Source organism: Xiphophorus maculatus, chromosome 24 (assembly GCF_002775205.1).
Source record: "Xiphophorus maculatus strain JP 163 A chromosome 24, X_maculatus-5.0-male, whole genome shotgun sequence".
NCBI classification, from domain to species: Eukaryota; Metazoa; Chordata; class Actinopteri; order Cyprinodontiformes; family Poeciliidae; genus Xiphophorus; species Xiphophorus maculatus.
Window position 1 is genome coordinate 2,419,545 of NC_036466.1, and position 21,946 is coordinate 2,441,490.

The 21,946-nt window shown below is 40.2% G+C and overlaps 2 protein-coding genes across 4 annotated transcripts in view; both read left to right on the forward strand.

Moving 5' to 3' along the window:
* cfap47 (cilia and flagella associated protein 47) overlaps positions 1–6,327 on the forward strand; it is a 36,698-nt gene extending 30,371 nt beyond the window's left edge. Inside the window, exons 63-67 of the mRNA XM_023329186.1 lie at positions 231–415; positions 886–1,051; positions 3,298–3,459; positions 4,194–4,362; positions 5,474–6,327. Coding sequence (XP_023184954.1) covers positions 231–415; positions 886–1,051; positions 3,298–3,459; positions 4,194–4,362; positions 5,474–5,665 — 874 coding nt within the window. The 3' untranslated portion in view covers positions 5,666–6,327. The remainder of the gene's footprint in view (positions 1–230; positions 416–885; positions 1,052–3,297; positions 3,460–4,193; positions 4,363–5,473) is intronic.
* A 98-nt stretch (positions 6,328–6,425) lies between these two features.
* Positions 6,426–21,946, forward strand: part of LOC102228547 (transmembrane protein 47-like) — a 30,496-nt gene continuing 14,975 nt past the window's right edge. Inside the window, exons 1-5 of one of the 3 annotated variants that reach the window (XM_023329804.1) lie at positions 6,426–7,806; positions 14,636–14,772; positions 14,894–15,131; positions 15,216–15,391; positions 19,967–20,210. In XM_023329804.1, coding sequence (XP_023185572.1) covers positions 14,694–14,772; positions 14,894–15,131; positions 15,216–15,391; positions 19,967–19,995 — 522 coding nt within the window. In that variant the 5' untranslated portion in view covers positions 6,426–7,806; positions 14,636–14,693 and the 3' untranslated portion in view covers positions 19,996–20,210. Of the gene's footprint in view, positions 7,807–14,635; positions 14,773–14,893; positions 15,132–15,215; positions 15,392–15,899; positions 16,186–19,966; positions 20,435–21,946 lie in introns of those variants that run through there. The other 2 variants (XM_023329803.1, XM_005802564.3) reach the window with 2 other exon arrangements.

The following is a 21,946-nucleotide window of genomic DNA, read 5'->3' on the forward strand; positions in this document are numbered from 1 at the left end:
ATAAGCCATCATTTTTATATCTGTACAACTAATGTATTATTATGTAATCTATACCATACTATACATTTATTTAATTTTTTGAACATAAAAAGAATCCCGTTGCCACAACTTGTTAGTTTTACACAGCATGAGCTCTATTTACTCATGAGAATTAATTATTTGCCACTTTTAGGACACATTTTGCAAATCCTGAATACAGCAGCATTAAAGCCTGTTAATAAATCTCTCAGGTCAAGTGAAGAGCTCTTGCACATATCTTGGATTTACCCCCTGCGCGGCATCCCGGTGGAGGCTCCGTTTGAGAGCTCCCCTCATGCTGTACTCCAGTGTGAAGTGGGGGGCCAGCTTGAACATACAGTGGATGTGCAGCTCACCGGGTATGTGCCAGGGAACCAGGAGCTGAGGGGGCAGCAGGGTGAGTTCACATAATTAGTTTTTGAAGAACATAATGATGACTTTTTCATACGTTGCAGATGTCTTCACGGTGTGCAGCATTAAAATGAAGGCTTAATATGAAAGCTAGAATGGCGTAGTTTTCTGCAGTAATGGAGTATGATATTGTATTTATATCAAATGAAGTGAATTGTAATTTGACTTGTATGTGACTGGATTGCATATGTTTTACAACCTAATTAATTCTGTTTTACCACTTCAAGTGTATTTAATTGCTTTCCTGATCAGAATGAGGATGAAAACTGAACATAAAGTTCATTTTCCGGGTCTTTTTCCTGTGACATTGTCTCAGAGATCCATTCATCCATGACTTGATAAAACTGATTTGACATGGTTGCATTTTTGGCTCGAAACCCATAATTCTTTGAGAATTAAATACTCTGCCGTCCGTTCTCCGCTAATCCACCTCGCTGCTTCCTGCTCACCGGACAGGTCTGATGGAGGACTTTCTGTGCAAGGTGCGTTCGGCCTCTGGAACGGCGCGCTCAAGGCCTGACAACTATCTCTCCATTTCCATCAAGGCGGCAAGGAGAGATCCTGAGAGTGGCGTCATCATGCTCACCCTCTGTCTGATCTACACGCCACGCAGGACACGCAGGTAGCCGAATGCTAAACACGCGGAATCGAACAAAGAGAAATGTGCCGGCAGCATCATGCTGTGGCTGTGGTTTTCGTCACCAGGGGACAGGGATGGCTGGCAGCAACAGGAAGATCCTTAAAAAGTCTTTAAATGTCATAAACTCATGCGTCTAAAGTTAAAGTCTGAAAATGTCAAATTAGTTAGAAAAAAATTGAGTTGGCCTTAAATACGCTAATCACAGGTCTTAGATTTTGTGCTTGCAAAAACTAAGCTATGTAGTTGTCTCTTGGGATTTTTCTGTCAGTCGAAGACATGTACACTATGTTTTGTGTCTCGATACAATTGAGGCTACCGCTAACTCGCTGCTAACATACCTTTCCTAGCTATCTAGCTTTTTGTGTCAGTCATGGGTAAGTGTAAATTTGCTACCTTTGTCTTTGCCACTGGCTCATGTCCGTTGGCAATCCGTACGATGCTACGTTCATTCTGTGCAAAAAAATAAATAAACTTAGCGCTACTACTTTCTAAAACATCCAGTTTTCTTTTCAACATTTCTGTCGTGGTGGTCTTGAAATGGTGGCACCCTGAAATCACATATTTTCATTGAAGGGAGGGATTGAATTCTCTCCTAGATGTGGTTTTGCCCTAACATTTTCAAGGGAAACAAAGTTGGTAATAATTTTACTCTGATTAAAAATAAAAAGTCTGAGTTTACATCATCCACTTGTGCTGGACAGATCAAATTTGTATCCTTCTCAATTTGCAGATTGCCCTCGGACCACACTTTGGAGTGTTTTTCTTAGAGATTGAAATTTTGCTCTTGTGACAAACCAACAGTTAAATGGACATGAGGATAAGAAAAAAAACAATCAAAAACCTCAAATGTAGCCTCTATGGTGAGAAGACTACTCACCCCTCTCTGTGATTGAGCAACAATAGGACTCTTGAGTTAAATCAGAAAAAGCTGAACCACCTTTCCCTCCCTCCAGTGGTGTACAAATAACCGTTATCTCCAACACTGTAGGCAAAATCTGCATTCATTAATCTTAACTTTTCCTCCCTCAGTGCCTGTTCTTCCACCGTTCGGTCTCTTCCTCTCGTCTGGGTGTGGTTACCGTGTTCATTTTTTACTGTCTTTATATGCTGAGTCTTATTGTTTGTCGCAGGAAACTTTGCTGTGCTCACTTTGAACTAAAGGCCAAGGCCGACTCATTAAAATGGCTTCCTGTGGTTAAACAACACTCATCCCTTTAGGTTACATCCCCAGTGTATTATGTAAGGGCAAGGATCTAGCATTTACTGACGTTTATAAATTATGTTGGTTAATGAGAAAAGACAATGATGTCTCACTTATTTTAAAAAATGTGATATGAGTTTAATATTCTGACAAACCAATCAGTGTTTTTTTATTATTACCTCACCTGTTAGTGGTCAGAATGTGACAAATGTTTGAAGATTTAAAAAAAAAACTGGAGGATTGCGACGTCGAGAAATGTAGAAACTCGTTCTCAGCCTTTACTTTTCGTAGCGCGAGACATCCTGCTGAGTAAATAAAGGATTCATTTATCAGCTTTAGTCTTCTGTAGAGGATCTGCAGAGTCCATTAATGAGGCGTGCGCCGGTAGAATCAATACCTCCGAGAGCTAATGACTTCGCCATCAGGAAATGACGGGGGGAGTGGGGCAGGGGTGTGTGTGCCGCTAATAGGCTCTTCCATTTTCTATCTACATGTTAAATCTGGGCCGTAAGGAGAGATAAGGGAGGTATCAGAAGCTCGGAGCCGGAATAGTAACGACCAGCATAGAGGATTGTGTTTGTCCGAATAGATAGAAATCCTAGAAGATCAATTACAGCAAAGAAAAAAAAAGCCATAAAACTCAAGACATGCTCATTTCTGTGTCAGAAAACCTAAAAGATTTAGATTCCGTTTTTGCAGCAAACTAATGTCTTTCTTATCACAAGCAGCATTCATCAGAAGAATCTGATGTTGCACATATGAGCAACGTTCTATATCGTCACTCAGACTACACACGTCTAGACGTTTGAAGATGCCTGAAGTTAAATTAGTTTCTACAGAATCAGAATCTTTTATTATTGAAAAAAATATATACATATAAAAATAAAAAACCCCCACATGGTTCAGTTTTCTGCTTCCAGCCTTCAACCTTCAATAGACAGAAGAACAATAAAAGTGTAAACAGAAATGTTGCTTTCTTTTTACACCTGAGTGAAGCTAGCTGTGTGAATACTCTTCTCATTTAAAGGTTCTCAAGCGTCCTAGTAGTTCAGTCTTCGACCTGCAAGGTCTGGGAGTTTCCCTTGATTCTCATTGCTACGAAGCCTCAGGTGGATGACGTTGTTCATGTAGAAACGACTGAGATAGGGAGGACCTCCGCCGTGGGTTTCCGCCTGACCAGCACCACCAGGTGTGTACGCGTGATTTCATAAAAGTTCTACTCATCCCGCAAAGTTAGGCATTTATTCCTGAGCTAAAACGTCTGCTACTTCTATTTTAAATGCTTTATTATAACACTTTTTAATTTTTTTTATTTTTGTAATTTCACTTTTTTTTTTCTAATTTAGATTTTTGCTACATTTTTTTCTTGTGTTTTTTTTTTAAAGATTTTTCTTTGTTTATATTTAGTCTTGTTTGCATTCTTCTAATATTTTATTCAGTTTACTTCATTTTTATTTTGCCATACGACAAAAGTTCCTATTTTCCTGTGTAATCCTCTGGTTCTGGATCTTAAACCCGTCTGTTTTCTGAACAAACAGTGACCCAGAACATTTTTATTTAATCTGTATATAAAGACAGAACCATTTCTACATGTAAATGAGTTTTTTATTTCCGTTTTGATGGATTTATTTTGAGGGTTTTTTTTTTATATATCTTTAGTTTTATTAAAATTATATTAATTTTCTATTGTACTTGGCATCGTGTTGAAACCATCAAAGTAGTTCAAGCAAAGTCAAATTTTTATGTAATACTTTACAAAGCGATTGAAAATAAATGTGGTAATTATCTCAAAGCCAAGATTAAGTTTAATTTCCATTCAAGCAAACTCATATTTGTATTTCAGCAGTTTCCGTGTATGTGTGCTGCCTTTCTCGCATGTGCGATAATTTGTTGTGGAGGTAACGAATTCAGCGTCGGTTGCAGGAGGTCGATGCCATTCAAAGCAACATTCCTGCCGGGCAGCAGCACCGAGTTCACCGTGGCTCCGGCCTCTGGGATGTTGCCTCCTGCTGGCACAGCCGGAGCGCTCATCTCTGTGTTCTTCACCCCCACTGCAAGCTGCAAGAGACACAGAGCCAGGCTGGCCGTCCAGGTACATCACTTCCTGTGGTGATGAGACATTCACAAGATTGTTTACTTTTAGCAACACTGTAGGTTTCTGCCCACTCAATTCCTCTGTGTACTTTGGCTTATTTAAGTAGCCCAGAAGTCTATGTATATATATATACAGTATCTATATATTTGTGTGTGTTTGAAAGCATTTATATGATTGGAATGTTTTATATTTTATAATCTTCTGCTTTAGTGTATTACTGGTGAGGAGAGAATCTTCAGATTTTGTTAAAATAATCTTTAGGTATCCAGAGAAGTTGCCTGATAGTAAAACTCTGACAAATTTCAGTTCCTTTTTTTATTTTTTGCTTTTCTTTTTTATCCTTTTGTATCCTAAACTGCACCGATCCACTTTTTTCACTACCAATATGTGAGGTTTAGTGTTGGCTAATAACCGATCTGATACAAAAAAAACCCCGAGTGTTGAACTGACTTAAAACAAACTAATGCACTTTTTTTTTTTTTTAGTTAATTGTCCTGGCAGAATTCATTCATTAAATGTCCTCCGGTTTTGGCTAACATGGAACCAAAGCCAGAGATCTTTCTACAGTTTGATTATTAAATCCAAGGACATCACTAAAGTAGGATTATGAAGTTCACAAAAAACATGTAGAAGTTATTTGTTTTAGGTATGGATAAGTTTGCAAAAAAAAAAAGATTTCTAGAAAATGTCCTTCTTGTTTCAGGTTTACCAATGTAGCCGTATTTTCCATGAAGCCAGCCACTCTGACCCTTTCTGTTTGTACTTTACAAACGCGCTAAAACGGACTGAGAACTCAGAAAATCCGAGTGGAGACATGGCGCGTTTGATATGTAAACCATAGGATCTCTGAATCATGAACTCTGTCTCACAGAAGCGTGACGAATTTAAACGTTTAAGCTGGATGAAGTGTAAAATAAACAGATCTTTGCTCCCAGAAGCTTTGATCGCAGAAATAAAGCATTTCTCCAACCCTCCGAGCAAAACATCTCTTCTCTGGTTATTGCTGGAAAACAAATTTTATGCCGCTTGTCGTTTACACCCATCCTCGACTGCTTTTCTGCAGTACTCCTGGAATCTTAACTGTTCACTTCTAACTCTTTCATTGCAGGCAGCAGACATGCAGTGGATTTATGACGTGAAGGGGAAAACCTCTCAGGACCACCAGCTCCTCCGTAAATCATCCCCCAAGGACAGCCTCCCAGCTCCTCTTCCCCCCAGAGAACGCCGGCGTAACTTTGTGGTCCAGAACCTTCGCATTCCCTTTCTGGCTAACTCGTCCCCTGTCAAAGTCAAAAAATAATTATAAAAATAATAATAAAAAGCCCAGCCTTCTTTTATTTTAAATACAGATTTTGTTTGAGTATTTTTCAGAAACCGGCTGAATGTTACGGTATGTATTTTCACACATGCACATGCGTCACATCGTCTCTTAAACCACAAGGAAAGTTTTCTCATCTTCTCTCGGCTCATTAACTGCATGATGGTTCCCATCAGCAGCTGTAATTAGCTATTTCTCTCCTGATGCCAAAATGTATTTAGTCTACCTTTGGGAAGAAAATTAAAGCTCAATCCGCCCGAATTAATGCTGCCCCAATCCTTTTTTTTTTTTTTTTTTTTTGGGATTACAGCTTTTCTTTCAACTAGTGCAAGGAAAAGAGCTCCATCGTTATAAATCTTGGGATAGGAATGGCATGTTTATGTCATTCTTCAAAAGTATTCTTTTTATTTTTTGCTGTAATGACACGTTCACTCCGCAGTGCCCATGAACTTTCACACATCCAGCACATCTGCGAATGTGACTGCTGAATTACTATTTCTATCTAGATTCATGTACAGACTTAAATGAAATGAATTTTTTAATTTTATTTTTTGTTAACTTTTCTTGTCCAGCAATGTGGCACACATGAAATTGTTTTGCGAAATTAAAATTTGAGAAAGATGTTAAGCTTTACTAGAAGTTGCTTTGGGTTCAGTGTAGGGGCGGGGTGGGGTGGGGGGGGGGGGGTGTGGGGGGGGGGTTAAAGGGAAAGAAGGAGACAGGAGTAGAAGAAGAAAGAGAGAAACGAGCATAGAAAGAACACAAGTCACCACCTTAAAACTCTGCCTCTACACCTGCAAAAAGAGAACAAAGAAGCCAGGAGTAGGAAGAAGTGACCGCTTATCTAATCCCCTACATATTAATGTTTAGGGTAAAAAAATCCCCATCAAATTTGTTTTGTTTTATTTTTTTACACTTTTAAAAATAAAGGGTAGATTTGTGGAGTGTAAAACGTATTATCTTGTCTACAGATATCATATAAAATACTTTTTGCTACGTACTTTGACTTAACAAAAAGTGAAAATGTCCAAGGAGTGAGAATAGTTTAGTCACTTTTATCAAATTAGGTGTATTTTACAAATAGCATTATGCTTTCCGAGAAGAAGGAATTGGGCTAGGTACGACAAATGATGGTTCCTCTACACCAGCGGTCCCCAACCTTTTTAGTCGCGGGAAGTAGTTCATTATTTCTTGCACAGCCCGGTAGGCCCGGTGGTTGGGGACCACTGCTCTACACCACAGGCATAATGTTGTCTTTCAAAACAAAAATGCCCAGCAGTTTTACTCAAAGCATGCCCGACGGCTCCTACAAAAAAAACAAAAACAATCTGCCATGTTGAAAATGTCATTTTCAGTAGGCAACAGTGGAATTCAGCTTTCAAATAAAAGAAAATCAAGTTTGAGTTTGAATTAAAACAACAAATCCAATTGTAAGGGTCCCTCTCTTTGTGTGTCCGCATACTGAGCTGTCCTGTGATTCACCTTGTGCCTTTGAAATTATTCACAAGGCAGTTACGCTCAGCTATGCATCCATTAAGCACCATCTGCAGTCGGCCGGGTTAAGAATGAAGGGAGGGTAGAGAGGTGCGCGACAGCTGATGGAGAGACGGGGAAAGAGAGAGAGTGGGGAAATGGTTGAATAACAGGTGACGGCGAAGGAGAATAGATGAGGGCAGCAGATAAAGTGAGCACTAAAAGCAGTGGATTGGATGGATGTTGAAAGCAGGACTCGCTGTGCATGTATTTTGCATACCATCTGTGTGAGGAATCAGGGGTTTTGCTCAGTGTGTGTGTGTGTGTGTAGCTACAGGAGCCAGAGCATGTGCTTGTGTCAGTGCATCACTGCAGGTTCGAGCCTTTGTTGAATTTTATCCACAGATGACCTGCTGAAACGGGCTCCCCCGTTCGCCGCCCTCTGCTGCTGCGTTGCCCCAGCAACAGACGAGTCAGGCCGGTTGTAATTGGGGTCTGCCGTGTTCCCTGCTGCAACAAGAGGTCATGTTGGAAGTCCAGTTCATATTCATGACAAGCTGCCGAGCAGGGACTCCCCAATATATGGACACCATTAGTCCTGGACTGATAGAATAGACTTTCCAAAGGGACAATCCAGCCCCGACTACAAGGTACTACATCTTCATAACCTATGATGTTGATGTTATCTGGCAGGTTTACTTTTTTTTTTTTTTCCATTTTCAAAATTACAGCAATCCAGTGCAGGGCATGAACAAATTGTCTAAGATCTGTAGCAAATCCAGAATACTACAGCGGCCTGCGGGGGCTGTTGTAGGTAGAGGGGAAAAAAGGAGACGTATATTTCCACCCTGTGTTCCCTGTGTTTCTAGAAAAAAAAAACCCCAGAACATTTCTGAGATTGATCGCAAAATTTCTTGAGTTTTTTTTATTCTTCTTTCTTTTTTAGTCAAGCTCATTTTTGACTTTTTAGCCTCATACATTTCCACGTTTTTTTCTAGAAAATTTCTGAGATTAAACAGAAACATTTCTGAGCGCTTTTCTAGCAATTTCTTCTTTTCTTTTTTTCTTTTTTTATTTTTCTCACTCAGATATTTGCAAGTCTTTTGTAGAAATTTTCTGAGATTAATCTCAAAAGTTCAGACTTTTTATTTATTTATTTTTTGTCAAAAATACATTTCTTTTTCTTTTCCTCTCTACAATACACCATCATAGAACACACCCACAGCAATGTCCTTGTTAGGTCTGATACTTCAAGCGGTTGCCCTCTTAGGTTATTAGGTACTCTGCCATACCTTCCTGTGAAAAGGTCTAAATGATGGTTAATATTGAATCTTAGATTTCTCATAGACAGTAGTTTGATATCAAGGATTTGTTGAAGGAGGCTCATCTCTCACTCATTTGGTTATGACACATTTTCCAGCAAAAAACAGGTACCAATTAGCATAATATTAAATTTGGAAAGACATTTTGTTAGGTATCATGTTTCATTTCTCTGAATCAGGATATTGATGGATATTTTCGAAGGAGAGAGTAAAATGTCTTCCCATACTTCATTGTTTTTCGGTTTCAGCCGAGTCTCCCATCTTTTTTTTTTTTAGAAATAGTCTGTCTGTATTCAACTGTTGCAGCCTGGCATACAATTTAAGTACGAATTGACCTTGAGGCTATCTGGAAGATAGTCTGTCTTTGAGACTATCCTGAAGCCTGTAGGGACTCGAATGTTTTAAATGTTCCTCCCATCCCATGTGGCGAAATCCTGCTTCATACCAGTTCTGAAAATTACATCCAGTAAACCTCCTGAACATGACATAAAATAAATACAACACAACTCTAATAGTCTGTCTTCCTAGGACAAGTTTTATTACTTTGTGAGAGATTTCAGATTCTCATCTGAGACTGAAATAATTCCACATTTCAAACGACTCCGATGTCCTCTGACAGTAAAAAACCGTACGGGGCCGTTTCAAGTAATCCTTCTCGCTTCTCAGACGTTTCTAAATTGATTATCTACTTGGCTGCTTAATACTATTTCATTTTCATTTTGTCACAGGGAGTCCTATCCCCATACATCACTCACACGGGGATTCAATTAGCCTGGCGGTAATTAAAGAAGGGGGGGGGGCTTCTTTCTCGCTAAAAACACACAGCCATTTGTTTGACTCCCTGTCAGGACAAAGAGGCATCCATGTGTTGATCATTTTCACCTATTAATGTATGTAATTATACCAAACAACATGTAGTGCACATGCTTGCATTGTTATTGAGCTGTGTTAAATAATTTAAGGGTTTATAAATCATCCAGTAACACAATTATTTAAAAAAATAATAATAAATCGAGAGGTTGAAGTCATTAACTCTCTGTGTGCTACTCAGGATTAAGATTAATTTAGAATTAACATTGAAACTATCAACATTTAAAGAATTAATGACTGTAAGGAGAATCAATGCAAATCAATGAATGAAGCAATCAGTGGCAAAATTGGGGTAACCGTGGCTGACGTTGTTCAATTTAAGCAATACATCAATATCTCTATCGGTTTTTCAAAATTCACATTCTTAAGACAGGAAGAGACAAGAACTGACTCAGCTTTTTTTTTTGTTTGTTTTTTCCACATTTGTATATTTCTAAGCCAACTAATCACTACTTTGAATTAGAAAGCAGTCGATGTCTAACACTGACCAGTGTCTAAATTTCGCATCTACTCTGCCTTCTTAACTAATAAAAGATTAAAATACGATCATCGGCTTTAATGAAACTTGTTTTTCAAAAGTCCTGTTCATGAAGAACCTCATATTCATAAAGTTTGGCCGTAACGCAACAACTGTTTTCAACACTACTCACTAAAGAAGGGTTTAATGGTGTTTAAAGTTACAAAACCTGAAAAAGAAGCAGAAACCGAGTAAAATCTGCGTGGGGCAAATACTTCGTCAAACCTTCCCCTAATTGGTTCTTGCTGTCATAGAGAAACACCGAACCAGAGAAACATTTTTCATTGAACTCAGTCAAATGCCCTTCTCCGCACCCTCAAGCGGATGCAGAGATGCAAAGTGACGCACAATAAGCTCTGCGGTATCCCAACACCAGATAAATGACCAGGTGTCCTGCAGCTGTCCGTCCCTCACCTGTTAGCCTCGGCAGCCAATCACACGTCAGCCCTGCAAATCCACAGCCAGCTTCTTTGAAGTGAAATCTAATTATTACTGCTGCACTTCTCTGTGAACATTTTATGTGTGTCTGTTCTGTCTCTGGGCATGTAGGGGTGTGTGTTAGTGTGTGTGTGTGTGTGTTAGTGTGAGCTTACACCTATCAAATCTCCCTCTGGTGAACATGACAAAAGTGAAGGGGGAGGAAGAGGAAACCGCTTTCATCTCCTCACCTCCATTTGCTGCCTAAAACCTCAGCCGTGACACATGATGAATCTTTGTGCGCGGGGCGTTCGCCGCCGCCGACTGCAGGAGTTGGCGCTCTGCGATCATCGGGAGCATTTAAGGCAGAAAGTTTTTTGTGTTCGAAAGGGCTGGAAGTGGTGGGCTCTCGGCAGATTTTGATGAAATCTCTGCAGCACCATTTTGCACTCTGACTAGCATCCGTTTGAAATTGTTATGGAAAGCCCCGCGAGCGTTTTCGCACCCACATTTTGTCATGCAGCAGTAAGAAACTTTAATGTATTTTGTCGGGATTTTAGGTGGTAGACAAACGTAATTTAACAGAGCTGTGGAAATGGAAGAAAATTGATTAATCTGAAAAGTTTGGGGTTACGTTCAAACGTTATAACAACGGATCACTAACCGAACACTTGGCCAATTGCAGCATCGCTCTTTATAAGTTGTCAACACAAGACTTTGATTGAGACTTCTTTGGATTTTTTTGTTACTTTTTCATGAGCGGCTTGTCCTTCCAAGAGAACCCGAGCCCACCAGAGCTTTGGATCTCATACTGTACTGTTTTGTCGGTGGCTGTAGCTGCGTTTCCATTAACCATACCGTTGCATAAACTGAAATTATTGCTCAACGGAAACACGCCTATTGACGTTTTTCAATAAAAAAGCTTTAGGACAAGAACATTTGTGGCCATATCGTAATTGATGTATTTTGCAAAAAAAAATTATTTATTTATTTATTTATTTTTTGCGTCACACCAGTCACATGACCAACAATCAACTTGTTGAGTCCAAACCTCAGAAATGTTCTCTTTTTTTCCGACATTGGCGGAATACCGACAAAGATTTGCGCACTTTCGTTAACGGAAACGCAGCTGGCATCCGCCTTCAGAGCTCTTTCCCGGGCCCGTCCAGAGGCAAAAGTTCCCTTAAACGCATGCTTCCCGGTGACTGATGATCAGGTGCTGCTGGCCTGTTTACCTCGCTGCGCGTTTTGTTCTCATTTCTCATAAAGCCATCCTCAGCCAGCACCTGCGTCTCATCGACGAAGACAGATAGAGAGCTGGAAAAGCTCAGCAGCAGGATATGAAATATGCTAATGAACCGGTGTAATAAAAAGCCATCATTACACATGCAGGAGGGAAGAAAATGGAAAACTTTGTAAGAGGGAGGGCCGGGCGTGGAGGGTGGTGCATTTCCGACCTTGATGTGAGACAAGCATCCTTGCTGAAGGGCAGCATTTTGGCTGGAAGAAACTGAGCTTCCATCAAGATAGTCTAAGCCGTGTTAAGACATCAGTCATAATGAAAACAGAGCCGCTGCTTTATGGGTTACTCCCACAGTGCCTGGGTGGTTTTAATAACACGTTTAGGCGATGCATTTCCACAAAAAAGGCAGCCTACCAAAAAAAGAAAAAAATAACTCAATATGCATCTCACTGCAGGGAAATATGCAAATACAAAACATTCCTATTTATTAATCTGCGCCTGCAGCGACAAATACGTGTTTCATCTCAATAGGTATTTATTTCTTTCTTCTGAACAATCGTTATTTGAAAATGCTGGACACACTAGATGCTGCAATTTGCATTGTGTTTAGATTGTGGCGCAGAGTGATCAGGCGGGTAGGATTGATAGATGGAATTTAAATCAAGTGGTTTCTTGGCACTATAGTCCGTGCATTTTTCTGTTTGGGCTTTTAGAGAACAGAATCGGCCTCCACTGATTTATGTTTGGGATCATTGTTCTGCTGGAAAACCCATTTGTGTCCACATTTCAACTACCTGTACCCAAACTGTGACTTTGTGATCAAAGGAAATTGGCTTCAGTGTTCAGGAGCAACACGAGAGCAACCAAAACATGTTGAAACACAAGCATAACTGTGCGCAGTGAGTTGTACTTTGATTTTTATGCAAATACAAACAAAGTAAAAGCCCCTTTCTTAAAAGTGACACCTTTTACAACTGTGGACAATGCTTAAAAGGCGAGTATTTGACTAGAAGCCAACCAATTTAAATGTAATGTGCCAATTCTGCCTGGAAGACTGCTTGAGAATTGTGCCAGAAGCTTGCCAATTGCTACAAAAGACTTGCTAAGAGATATTTAATGACTTGTTTTACAGAACTGTGATCAAGCTTTTGTGACTTTGTTGTCTTTTAGCCTCTTTTTAGCTGATTTGTTGCTATATTTGGGGTCGTTGTCACAATTCAACAAGATCTGCAAGAGAAGAGTGTGCAAATAGAAAGTAATGTTAGCCAGGGAGCCAAATAACCAGATGAGAAACTTAGTTTTTGTTACATAACTGGCCATTTACCAACTAAAATTTAGCTTTTGCTCAAGCATTGCCTGTAAGCTTTGTTATGGTCTGGCTCTAGTACCATAACAAATGAAAGGGAAGCAACGCGTGGGATAACTTAAAATAAGATTTATTTAACAAAAGTCATAACTGGTTGGAGAGGAAAGGGAGAAAAGAGGAGAGGTTGACAGACCAAGAGAAAAAGGGCTGTCCTGGTGAGAAAAAGGTGGTGCATTTTAAGCTGATCTGATGTCATTCATGGAGACACTGGCCAGCTGCCTCCACTTCCAATCAGCACCAATCAGAAGATCTGGAGCAGGGATGCTAAACCCCAAAGGAATAGCCTTGGGCCGTAACAGCTTTGATTAAAAAATTGTAATTGTTCAACTCTGCCTTAAAAAAGATTTTGTTTTGATTTTCTTTTAAAACGATCTCTTTTTTTTGCAGTGTGTTTATTTAGGGGAAAAAAACACACACATAAATTACTCCTGTCCTAACGTTTCTGTTTACGTTGTTAAAGTATTTTATAAACATCTATAGACTTTGTTCAAATTCTTTCTAAGGTTTTAGCAATATAATTTGAAGAAAAAACCAGCAAATACTCCTAAATGTCAGAAGTTTGAAATATCAAACTTAAAGTATAATCAGTATCAGTATCGGTAATACTGACCCTGTATATATTTGGTATCGGATACACACCAAAGTTTGTAGCACTGCACACTTCTATGGTCAAAACATCTCATATTTTGCCTGTCAACATAAGTGCCAATTAAACTTATCATATTACACACTAAAGTCTAAAGCTACAAATTGATTTTTTTTTAGCCATCTAGCTAATTTTAAGGCTTGTACTCCTTTAGTCTACCCAGCTGAGTCCCTGGAGAACGTGGCGCCAGAGGGAATAGCATCTCAGTCATCCACTGCTTTCCTTGGTGTTGCCTCAAGGGCAGTCGATGGAAACAGAGACCCAGAGTACGCTCACGGATCCTGCACTCATACAGGGGGGGAACCAAACCCGTGGTGGAGTCTGTTGTTGCCAGTTGTGTACCGAGTCTCGACCGTTAGCATCACCAACAGGAACGTAGCGAGCGAGAGGCTAAATAATGCTGAGATCCTCATCGGGAATTCCTTAGAGAACAACGGCAAAAACAACCCCAGGTAACATGGAGGAGGAAGAGTTTCACCTTTCTTCTCCTGTTATAGTTAAAATCCTTTTAGATGCTGTTTTAATCAGCAGGATTACAAGGATTTTAAATGTGCGCATATCAAAACATCTTAAAGGGACGGTGTTATGTAGAGTCATATTTTTTGACCTTTACATAATCCTATAGTATTATTCTTTCATCAAAAACATATCTGGAGTGTTTTTGATAGGATGTTGGAGAAATTCTTTTATCTCCCGTGGCAACCATTCAGCAGTGCAAAACGCCTGGGTGGACCTAGCTCCGCCTCTGAGGTTTTAGTTGATTAGCAAATGAGAGCTCATTGGTTCTCGGTGCAACGCTGGTGAAATGTTTTTAAAGGGTTCATAGAGAAGCCATGTTGTGATGACTTCCTGAAGGCGGAGCTTCAGAAATAGCCGGAGTTTCTTAAAACGACAGAGGCCCAATTTCAATGCATTAAATTATGATGTAAAATTTCTTTTAACGGGTCATATTTACCCCTTTAAAGTTTGTTGCTGTATTATTATAAATTTCAAAAGGTTCAAGGATCTTCATACATCTGCTGTTGCCTCAGATTACAGTTACTCCGTGCTTTTCAGTGATCTGGATTAAAAATGTAAATCTGTATGTCTCCTTCTCAGATGTGCTGTCATTTCCTCCATCCCCCCTGGGGGCACCAAAAGCTTTAACTGCACAGGAATGACGGGTCGGATGTTGACCGTGAAGATCAGCACCTCATACGACTTTCTGACAATGTGTGAGCTAGAAATCTATGGAGGTTAGTGAAAGCTGTTGTATATTTAGAAACCACTGTAAAAAAAACAAAAACAACAAACGTAGGGAACTATTTCCCGTGAACATTGGCTCAACGTGTATATATGGAAGCCATATTTTCCCAGAACCTGCTGCTCCCTCGCCATCCTTCAACGCAGTGGTGATGGGACGGAGAGTAGCCGTAGTGCAGAAGAAGCTGTGCTGGTCGGACGCCTTGTTGTACTGCAGGGAACACTACTGGGACCTCCTCAGCGTTCGCAGTGAGCAGGAGCAGAGAGGGTTGGAGGAGGTGTTGAGAAACACAACCTTCCTGACAAACGACCCCTCCGTTTCTTCCGGACATGTGTGGCTGGGACTGCGCAGGTATCCTCCAGAACGCTAAGCCAGTCTAAGGGTTCAAGAACTGTAAAAGTGACATTTTTAGTGTCTGGATTGTTTTTGCTGTAGGCGTCTGATGGGGAGCTCGTGGTTTTGGATGTCTGGTGCTTCTGTGAGCTACATTTACTGGAAAGAACAACACATCTGGCAGGTCACAAGTCCCTGCGGTGGCGTGGACGCCGGCGACTCGTTCTACTGGAGGAATTTTCCGTGCGGCGATCACCTCTATTTTGTCTGCCTGAAAGGTAAACCAACAAAGAGTCCAAATTTAGAAAGAAGATTTTTTTTTGTTTTAAAGATTTCAGGGGGAAAACTGGAAAATGGAAACTGCCATGTGGTGAGAATAGTAGTAGGTTTGAACCATAAAAATCTACAGGATTACCAAAACCAAAGCAAAATAAATTGGTGTCTTAGTTCTTTAAGTCTGGCTATCATCATAAAAAAACTATTTTAAAATGTTAACATAAATTTGTGTATTTACTTATGTTACTGCTGAGACTTTGACTCAGTTGCTCTTTACCGTCCCGGCGCACCTCATTGATCAGTTCACTGTAGACTTTCACACACATACACCTCTTAATTAATCTCACACCAGTAATGGAACATTAATCATTAGCTTCAAGTCATAAATACAGAACTGAAGTCATTTTCTTATGAAAAGTCTTTCTGCCAAACCTGATTGATTGAAGAGTCACACCAGTCTGTAAATCTGATTTTTTTTTTCCCCCCCAATCGACCCTTCTGTGTCCACAGAATTTGAGGAAAATGGGGAGCGTGTGGAATTCTACAGTTTCACCAGACAGTAAACGTCCCCGGGAAGACAAACTCTGGTTTCACTCACTTCGCTCGGTCTGAGCTCTCTGTAGCATGCGGTCTTTTCAGGACAGCAGACTTAGAAGTTTAGAAATTATACCACAAAACACATTTCTCCTGCACGGTAAATTGGAATGCTTTGCTCTTTTTGGGTGTTAGAAGTGGCAGTACTGGGATGTGCTGTGGTGGCGCAGGGGTTAAGCACAACCCACATAAGGAGGCCTTAGTCCTCGTGGCTGTCGCAGGTTCGATTCCTGGCCTGGCAACCTTTGCTGCATGTCTTCCCCCTTCTCTCATTACACACTTTCCTGTCAATTAACTATCAAATAAAGGCCACTAGAGCCAATAAAATGGAATAACCTTTAAAAAAAAAAGAAGTGGCAGTACTGTCCAAAAGTGTGCAAACTTCAAACTGTCGAGCTACAAACTTCTAACGAAGTACTATATTGTCTTTGTCTGATATTAAACTATCATTCCTACAATCTACATATTTTTTCGTGTCAAAATATTGTTCTTAGCAACTCAAATTGTGAAAGTCCTCAATCCCTTTTTCCTGGCAGATCTAAAAGTGTAAATTCAAAATGTTGGTATAAATTAATTCTCGATACAGATGTTTTCATTCACTTTATGAAAATACATAAAAAAGAGACTTACTTTCTCTTTTTTCTGACATTAAATCAGACTAACCTTTTCCTGTTTTAAGTCTGTTAAACTGACCAAAATTATTTCTCTTTGCTAAATTCAACAATAATGTGAGGGAGACGGCTGATATATATATATATATATATATATATATATATATATATATATATATATATATTTTTTTTTTTTTTTAACTTTTATTAGACATTGCCATGGTGTTTTACTTTGTTGTTCTATAACCACTTTGTAACTAATTTGTAAGTTAGAATGATTGTTCATTTTTCCTAAGTTTTGGTTTATATCTTGAAATGTTGCTTTTGACCTTTCTGTTTAATGAAGTGCACCAGTCCCTCTTGAAGGAAAAAAAACACTCACAGGTTTCGAAAAGGTCGAGTGTATTTGCAAACTATACTCTGACTTTTTATTGTGCTTTTGAACAAATGGCTTCTTCCTCCATGAGTGGCCTTTCAGCCCATTGTCACCGTTGATAAAGACTCTTACCAGGTTGAAAGTGGGGTCTTGTCCGGGGTTTCATTCACTTGATCTCGTACCCTGGAAAAGTCACCAGTCCATCACAGTGCAAGTAAATGTTTTTATTCCTATCTGTAAGACATTCTATTTTTACGATTTCATATATCCAGTTATTTCAACTCATTGTAATAAGTAATGTTGAATGATAGCATTAGAAACAGAGCTACGAGTTAATGATGTTGAAAATGAGATCAGAAAGTTTTGGGAATTGCAAACTGATGCGCGTGCCAAGCTAATGAAGTAAGGCAAGCTGGTATTCAAGCTGTAACTTTCAAATTTCATCAGTTTAATGAGAGAGAAAAAAATATCAGTAATGACAAAGAGCGGACCAAAGAAAATATCTGCACTTGATACAAAGAGTAAATTATAAAAGGTTAGACATTTATTTGAATGTATGTTTTAAAGAGAAACCTTGAGAAGTACCGTTAGATGGATTTAATTTTTTTTTTCCACTGCAAGGAAGCTTGTAGAGCTCATTTGAAATATCTTTGTGGAATAAAAACAACTTAGAATTCAAGAAATCCTTCAGAACACACAAAGAAGTGGGATTAATGAACGATTGTGTCCTTAAAGACAAAATATGCAGGTTTTCAATGGCTGAATCTCTTTTATAACTTAGGTCTAGTACTGGAGAATGCTGAAAGTGAATAGTTTAACTTTCTTTAAAAGAAAGCCTCACCTTTTATTCAAGGCTAAAAACACATTAGTCTAAGCTTCTTATTTTGTGAGCCAGGCTTCCTGACTGCCTCATTTTCTGAGGGTCATGCATGCATCCTTGCAGTAGCTAAATGAGGTCCAACATAAACCTCAACACCTTTACTCCGTCACGTTTCTACTGTCGACTCCTGTAGATACTTCAGGTTTCACGTCTGCTAAAAGTTTTTTTTGTTTTTTTATGATCCCATGAAGAAATTTGTACACATTAATATTCATTAGTCCTCAGAGAACCTGTTATCGACAACAGTCCTGCTGTTTCACCTCATGCAAACGGAATCCACTGATCACGTTTACAGCCTAACAGGTACAGAACATGCTACATTCAAATTGCTATGTGAAGTCGAGGTGAGGTGCAATTTGGAGGTGTGGATTCTTCCTTTTCAGCCTCAACAACCTGTGCTTGTGTGCAAACGCCCACAGAATTTGCCAGAAAGTGTGGTGTGGTGGTCCTGTGTAAGAGGGTTTCAGGTAATCTGCTGTTTTGAATATTTAAAATGGTCTGTCCAAAAAAAGCTTGACATTTACTGGACTCTATTTAAAAAAAGCAAGGAGATGCCTAATCTTTTAACTGGTCTCGCTCATCAAAGACTAAGTCCATTTTCCTGGAGCCATTATGCAGCTGCGTCTCATGTTTCACAGACTGCCACACAGGACATCCCAGGGATCCATGCTTCTCTCTGTAAGGAGACGAGCAGGTGAGAGAATGTGCCGTGTCTCGTGCCCATGTTGCAATTCGGAAGTGTTTTTGTTGGTCGAATGAAGCGCGGCGCCGTTGAATTTGTGAATTTGTCTTGATTCGTCGAAGGAATCACACTGGAGTTTGATACGGAAAGCAAGCAGACCTCCATCCCTGCAAGACGTTTGTTCTTGAAGAACAAAGAACCGATGAGGATGTCCTCTTAACATTTCTAGCAAAAAAAACCCAAATTGCAAACAATTCCAATTTTTTTTTTTTTTTTAGAGCCAGCACAACAGAAACTTACTGTTGGAAGAGGCTTTACAAATAAGAGTGCTGAGAATAGAGGGGAGTGGGAGGCACATGTCGAGAAATATAATTGTTTCCTCTGCGTACTCATGATACAGCCAATGATCAAGCAGGGAGGCCAGGAAAACCGTAGTGCTCTGGTTCAAGGAGACAGAGCTATCCACATGTTTATCTGACCGGAAAGAAAGAAAGAAAAGGAGAGACTGATGGATGGGAAAAGATGGCCTTGTTTACTTCCCATCACTGGAATATTAAGGGATGATGAAGGGATGCAGGGGAGCAGAACAAGGAGGAGAATAAGAAGGCAGCTGACAGGAATAAAAGAGATGGAGTGGAAACAAAGTAGAGCCACTAAAAAGAAAGAACTGGCAACTTTTTGAACTTTTTTTAAATAGGTTTTTGTTTACATTCAATATAAAAACGTAATCTCTTTTATTGAGATTATAAACAAACACGAAAGTGGCACTTTAGGTTCTCCACCGCATTTTCCAAATGTCTTGAGTCTAAAATAATAAGAAATAGAGCAATATGTTTATATATGTATATATAAATATATATATATACATATATATAATTATTATTATTTTGGAGACTTTTGAAGGCAGTTAGCTGCGCTGTACATTATTTGTTGCTATCACAGTAGCGGGTTGGCTAAAGACCCACGCCAGACTTCAGAAGTTTGATTACAGGTGTTATTTTCCTTCCACTTTACAATAGCAGTCTAATATTAGTTGTGATCTCAAACCAAATCCCAACAGATTAAACTGAAGTTTGTGGTCGTCAGATGGTTTTAAATGAGTTTCTCACCCTTAATTTGCATGCACATGGAAATCCAGAAAATAGATTACAAAGCACATTGAAATATTAATGGAAGAGGACTGATGTGTTTTACTAATGCCAACTGATCAGTTTGATTGGTGCGCCTTACGTGATGTCATCGCACCTTAAAGCAGAATTAGAAATTTACCCAGTCCTTTTTTTTTTCTTTTTCCAATCTTTTTATTATTATTACTCACATGTAAACCTCTCCAGAAGAAACTCATACTTCATCACAAAACGGCGACATTACACTCAGTAGGTGTCATGCTTGTCTTCAGCTCCTAAGTGGACCTACATCTGGTTGTCTCTTTAGGACCCGGCTGCACCTGCAGGTTTTTGTGAAGCCGCTGACGTCAGCTGGAAACGGCGCAGGTCTCCGCCGCGCGGCGGCAGCGGCGCCCCAACAGGCGCAGCGTCCGTCCAGCGCGCATCGAATCGCAGAGGCGGCTGCCGCACTCTTCCACGTTCCCGCGCCGCGACGCCTTCTCTCCCATCCCCACGCATGCACCCTCCGCTCCGGCCGTGAGCCCTCCGCGCCTCTCCGACCCCGCCATGTCCTCGGCCGTCACGGAGACGGAGGAGTCGGCGCACAGCTCCCCGCTGACCCCGCTGAAGCTGGTCGGGCTGGTGTGCGTGTTCTTGGCGCTCTGCTTGGACGTGGGAGCCGTGATGAGTCCGGCGTGGGTGACCGCCGACGACCAGTACTACCTGTCTCTGTGGGAGTCCTGCTGGAAGCCGGGGAGCTTTGAGAAGTGGGAGTGCAACAGCACGCTGGACAAAGGTACACCGGGCGGACACAGTCACACTACGAACACAATAAGTAACCTCTAATATAGACCAAGAGACTGGAACTGAAACACAGTAATTATTGTGGATTTGAAATGAGAAGCTTTCATCAGGAGAGAGCTCCTCTGGTAGAGTATGTTTGATCTCTTTTTCTTTGTAAGAATTCATCATAATTTTTCCGAGTTTTATTTTATTTTATTTTTTCCTGACGCTACAGTTTCCACCACAGGTTTACTTTCAAACCTCACACCTTTCATGGAAGTGACAACTAACACAGTGAAGGTTAGCTGTATGGAATGAGAACATGGCAAAAGTGTATTTCCCTGTGGATGTTATTTTCAGAAGCCAACACATTGTGATGCTTTCAAGTGTTTCTCTATAAATCTGAAAAGTGTGACACGCTTGTTGATTCAACCCCCTATGAGTTTCGTGAACAACCTTTCACAAGTCATTTTAGCGTATACCTTGGCACATCACTGACATCTAAATTAATGTTCTATATAATGGACAATAAAACATAAAATTACTGTTCTGGGATTTGTTTTATTTTCTACGTTTTACTTTAGAATTGCTTAACAATTCACTGCTGCTCAGGCAGAATAACTTTTAGAAAAGTTGGCTGTAACTTGCTAAGAGTTTGGTCACTAGTTTCTAAACGTAGCTTGTGCATTTCTTTCTTTCCTTCTTTGATTGTAATTTGACAAAATGAGCTAAAAAACAATGTACAGTTACATTTCATTGTAATCCCGGTCGTCTTCCTTGAAGGTCAGCCTTTGCCGTCTCTTGTCTTCTACAGCCTCCATTAGGTTTCCTTCTAGGATTGTCTGGTATTTCCCTCTTCCTGTACCTGCTAAAGAAAAGCGCCCTCCTCCCACAGCATGACACCGCCACCACCACGTTTCAAAGTCGGGACTGTGATTCACAGAGCTGATTGTCCAACCAGTGGATCTTTGGTGTGCTCCGTGACTCGTGGCAAACCTCCAACCTGACTCCTCCGGTTTTCCCTTTGCCACTCTTCCGTTCCACAAAGGCCAGATTTGTGGAGGGCCCATCAAGACTAATTACCTTGCATCAATTTCCTTCAGCCGATTATTTATGTCTCAAACACGACTGAGGAGCTCTGGGGTGTTGCCACTAACTTGAAGCTAATTAATCCACGTCCACAACTCCAAACGGCAGGAAGGTGTGGAGGGGGGGAAAAAATGCTGTCTCATTTCTCAGTCTCAGTTCTGGTTTGCTGTTTGTTGTCATATCCAGCCGTATTTTACTAAGTGATAGCGAGGTTGTGTTTAAGCCCCGACTCCCTGGGAAATGACTGATGACTTGTTTGCATACCAGTTTGTTGTGGTGCTGGACTGAGTCGTGAGTGTCGGTGTCTGCAATGTGTGTAGAGTGTGTGTGGGCCAGTAAGAGGCTACCATCTTGAGCTGACCTATTTCTGGACATTCTTCTCTGAAGCCCTTGTAAATATTTCATGTCACACTCTGATTTCTCTGTTGTTGCGTCT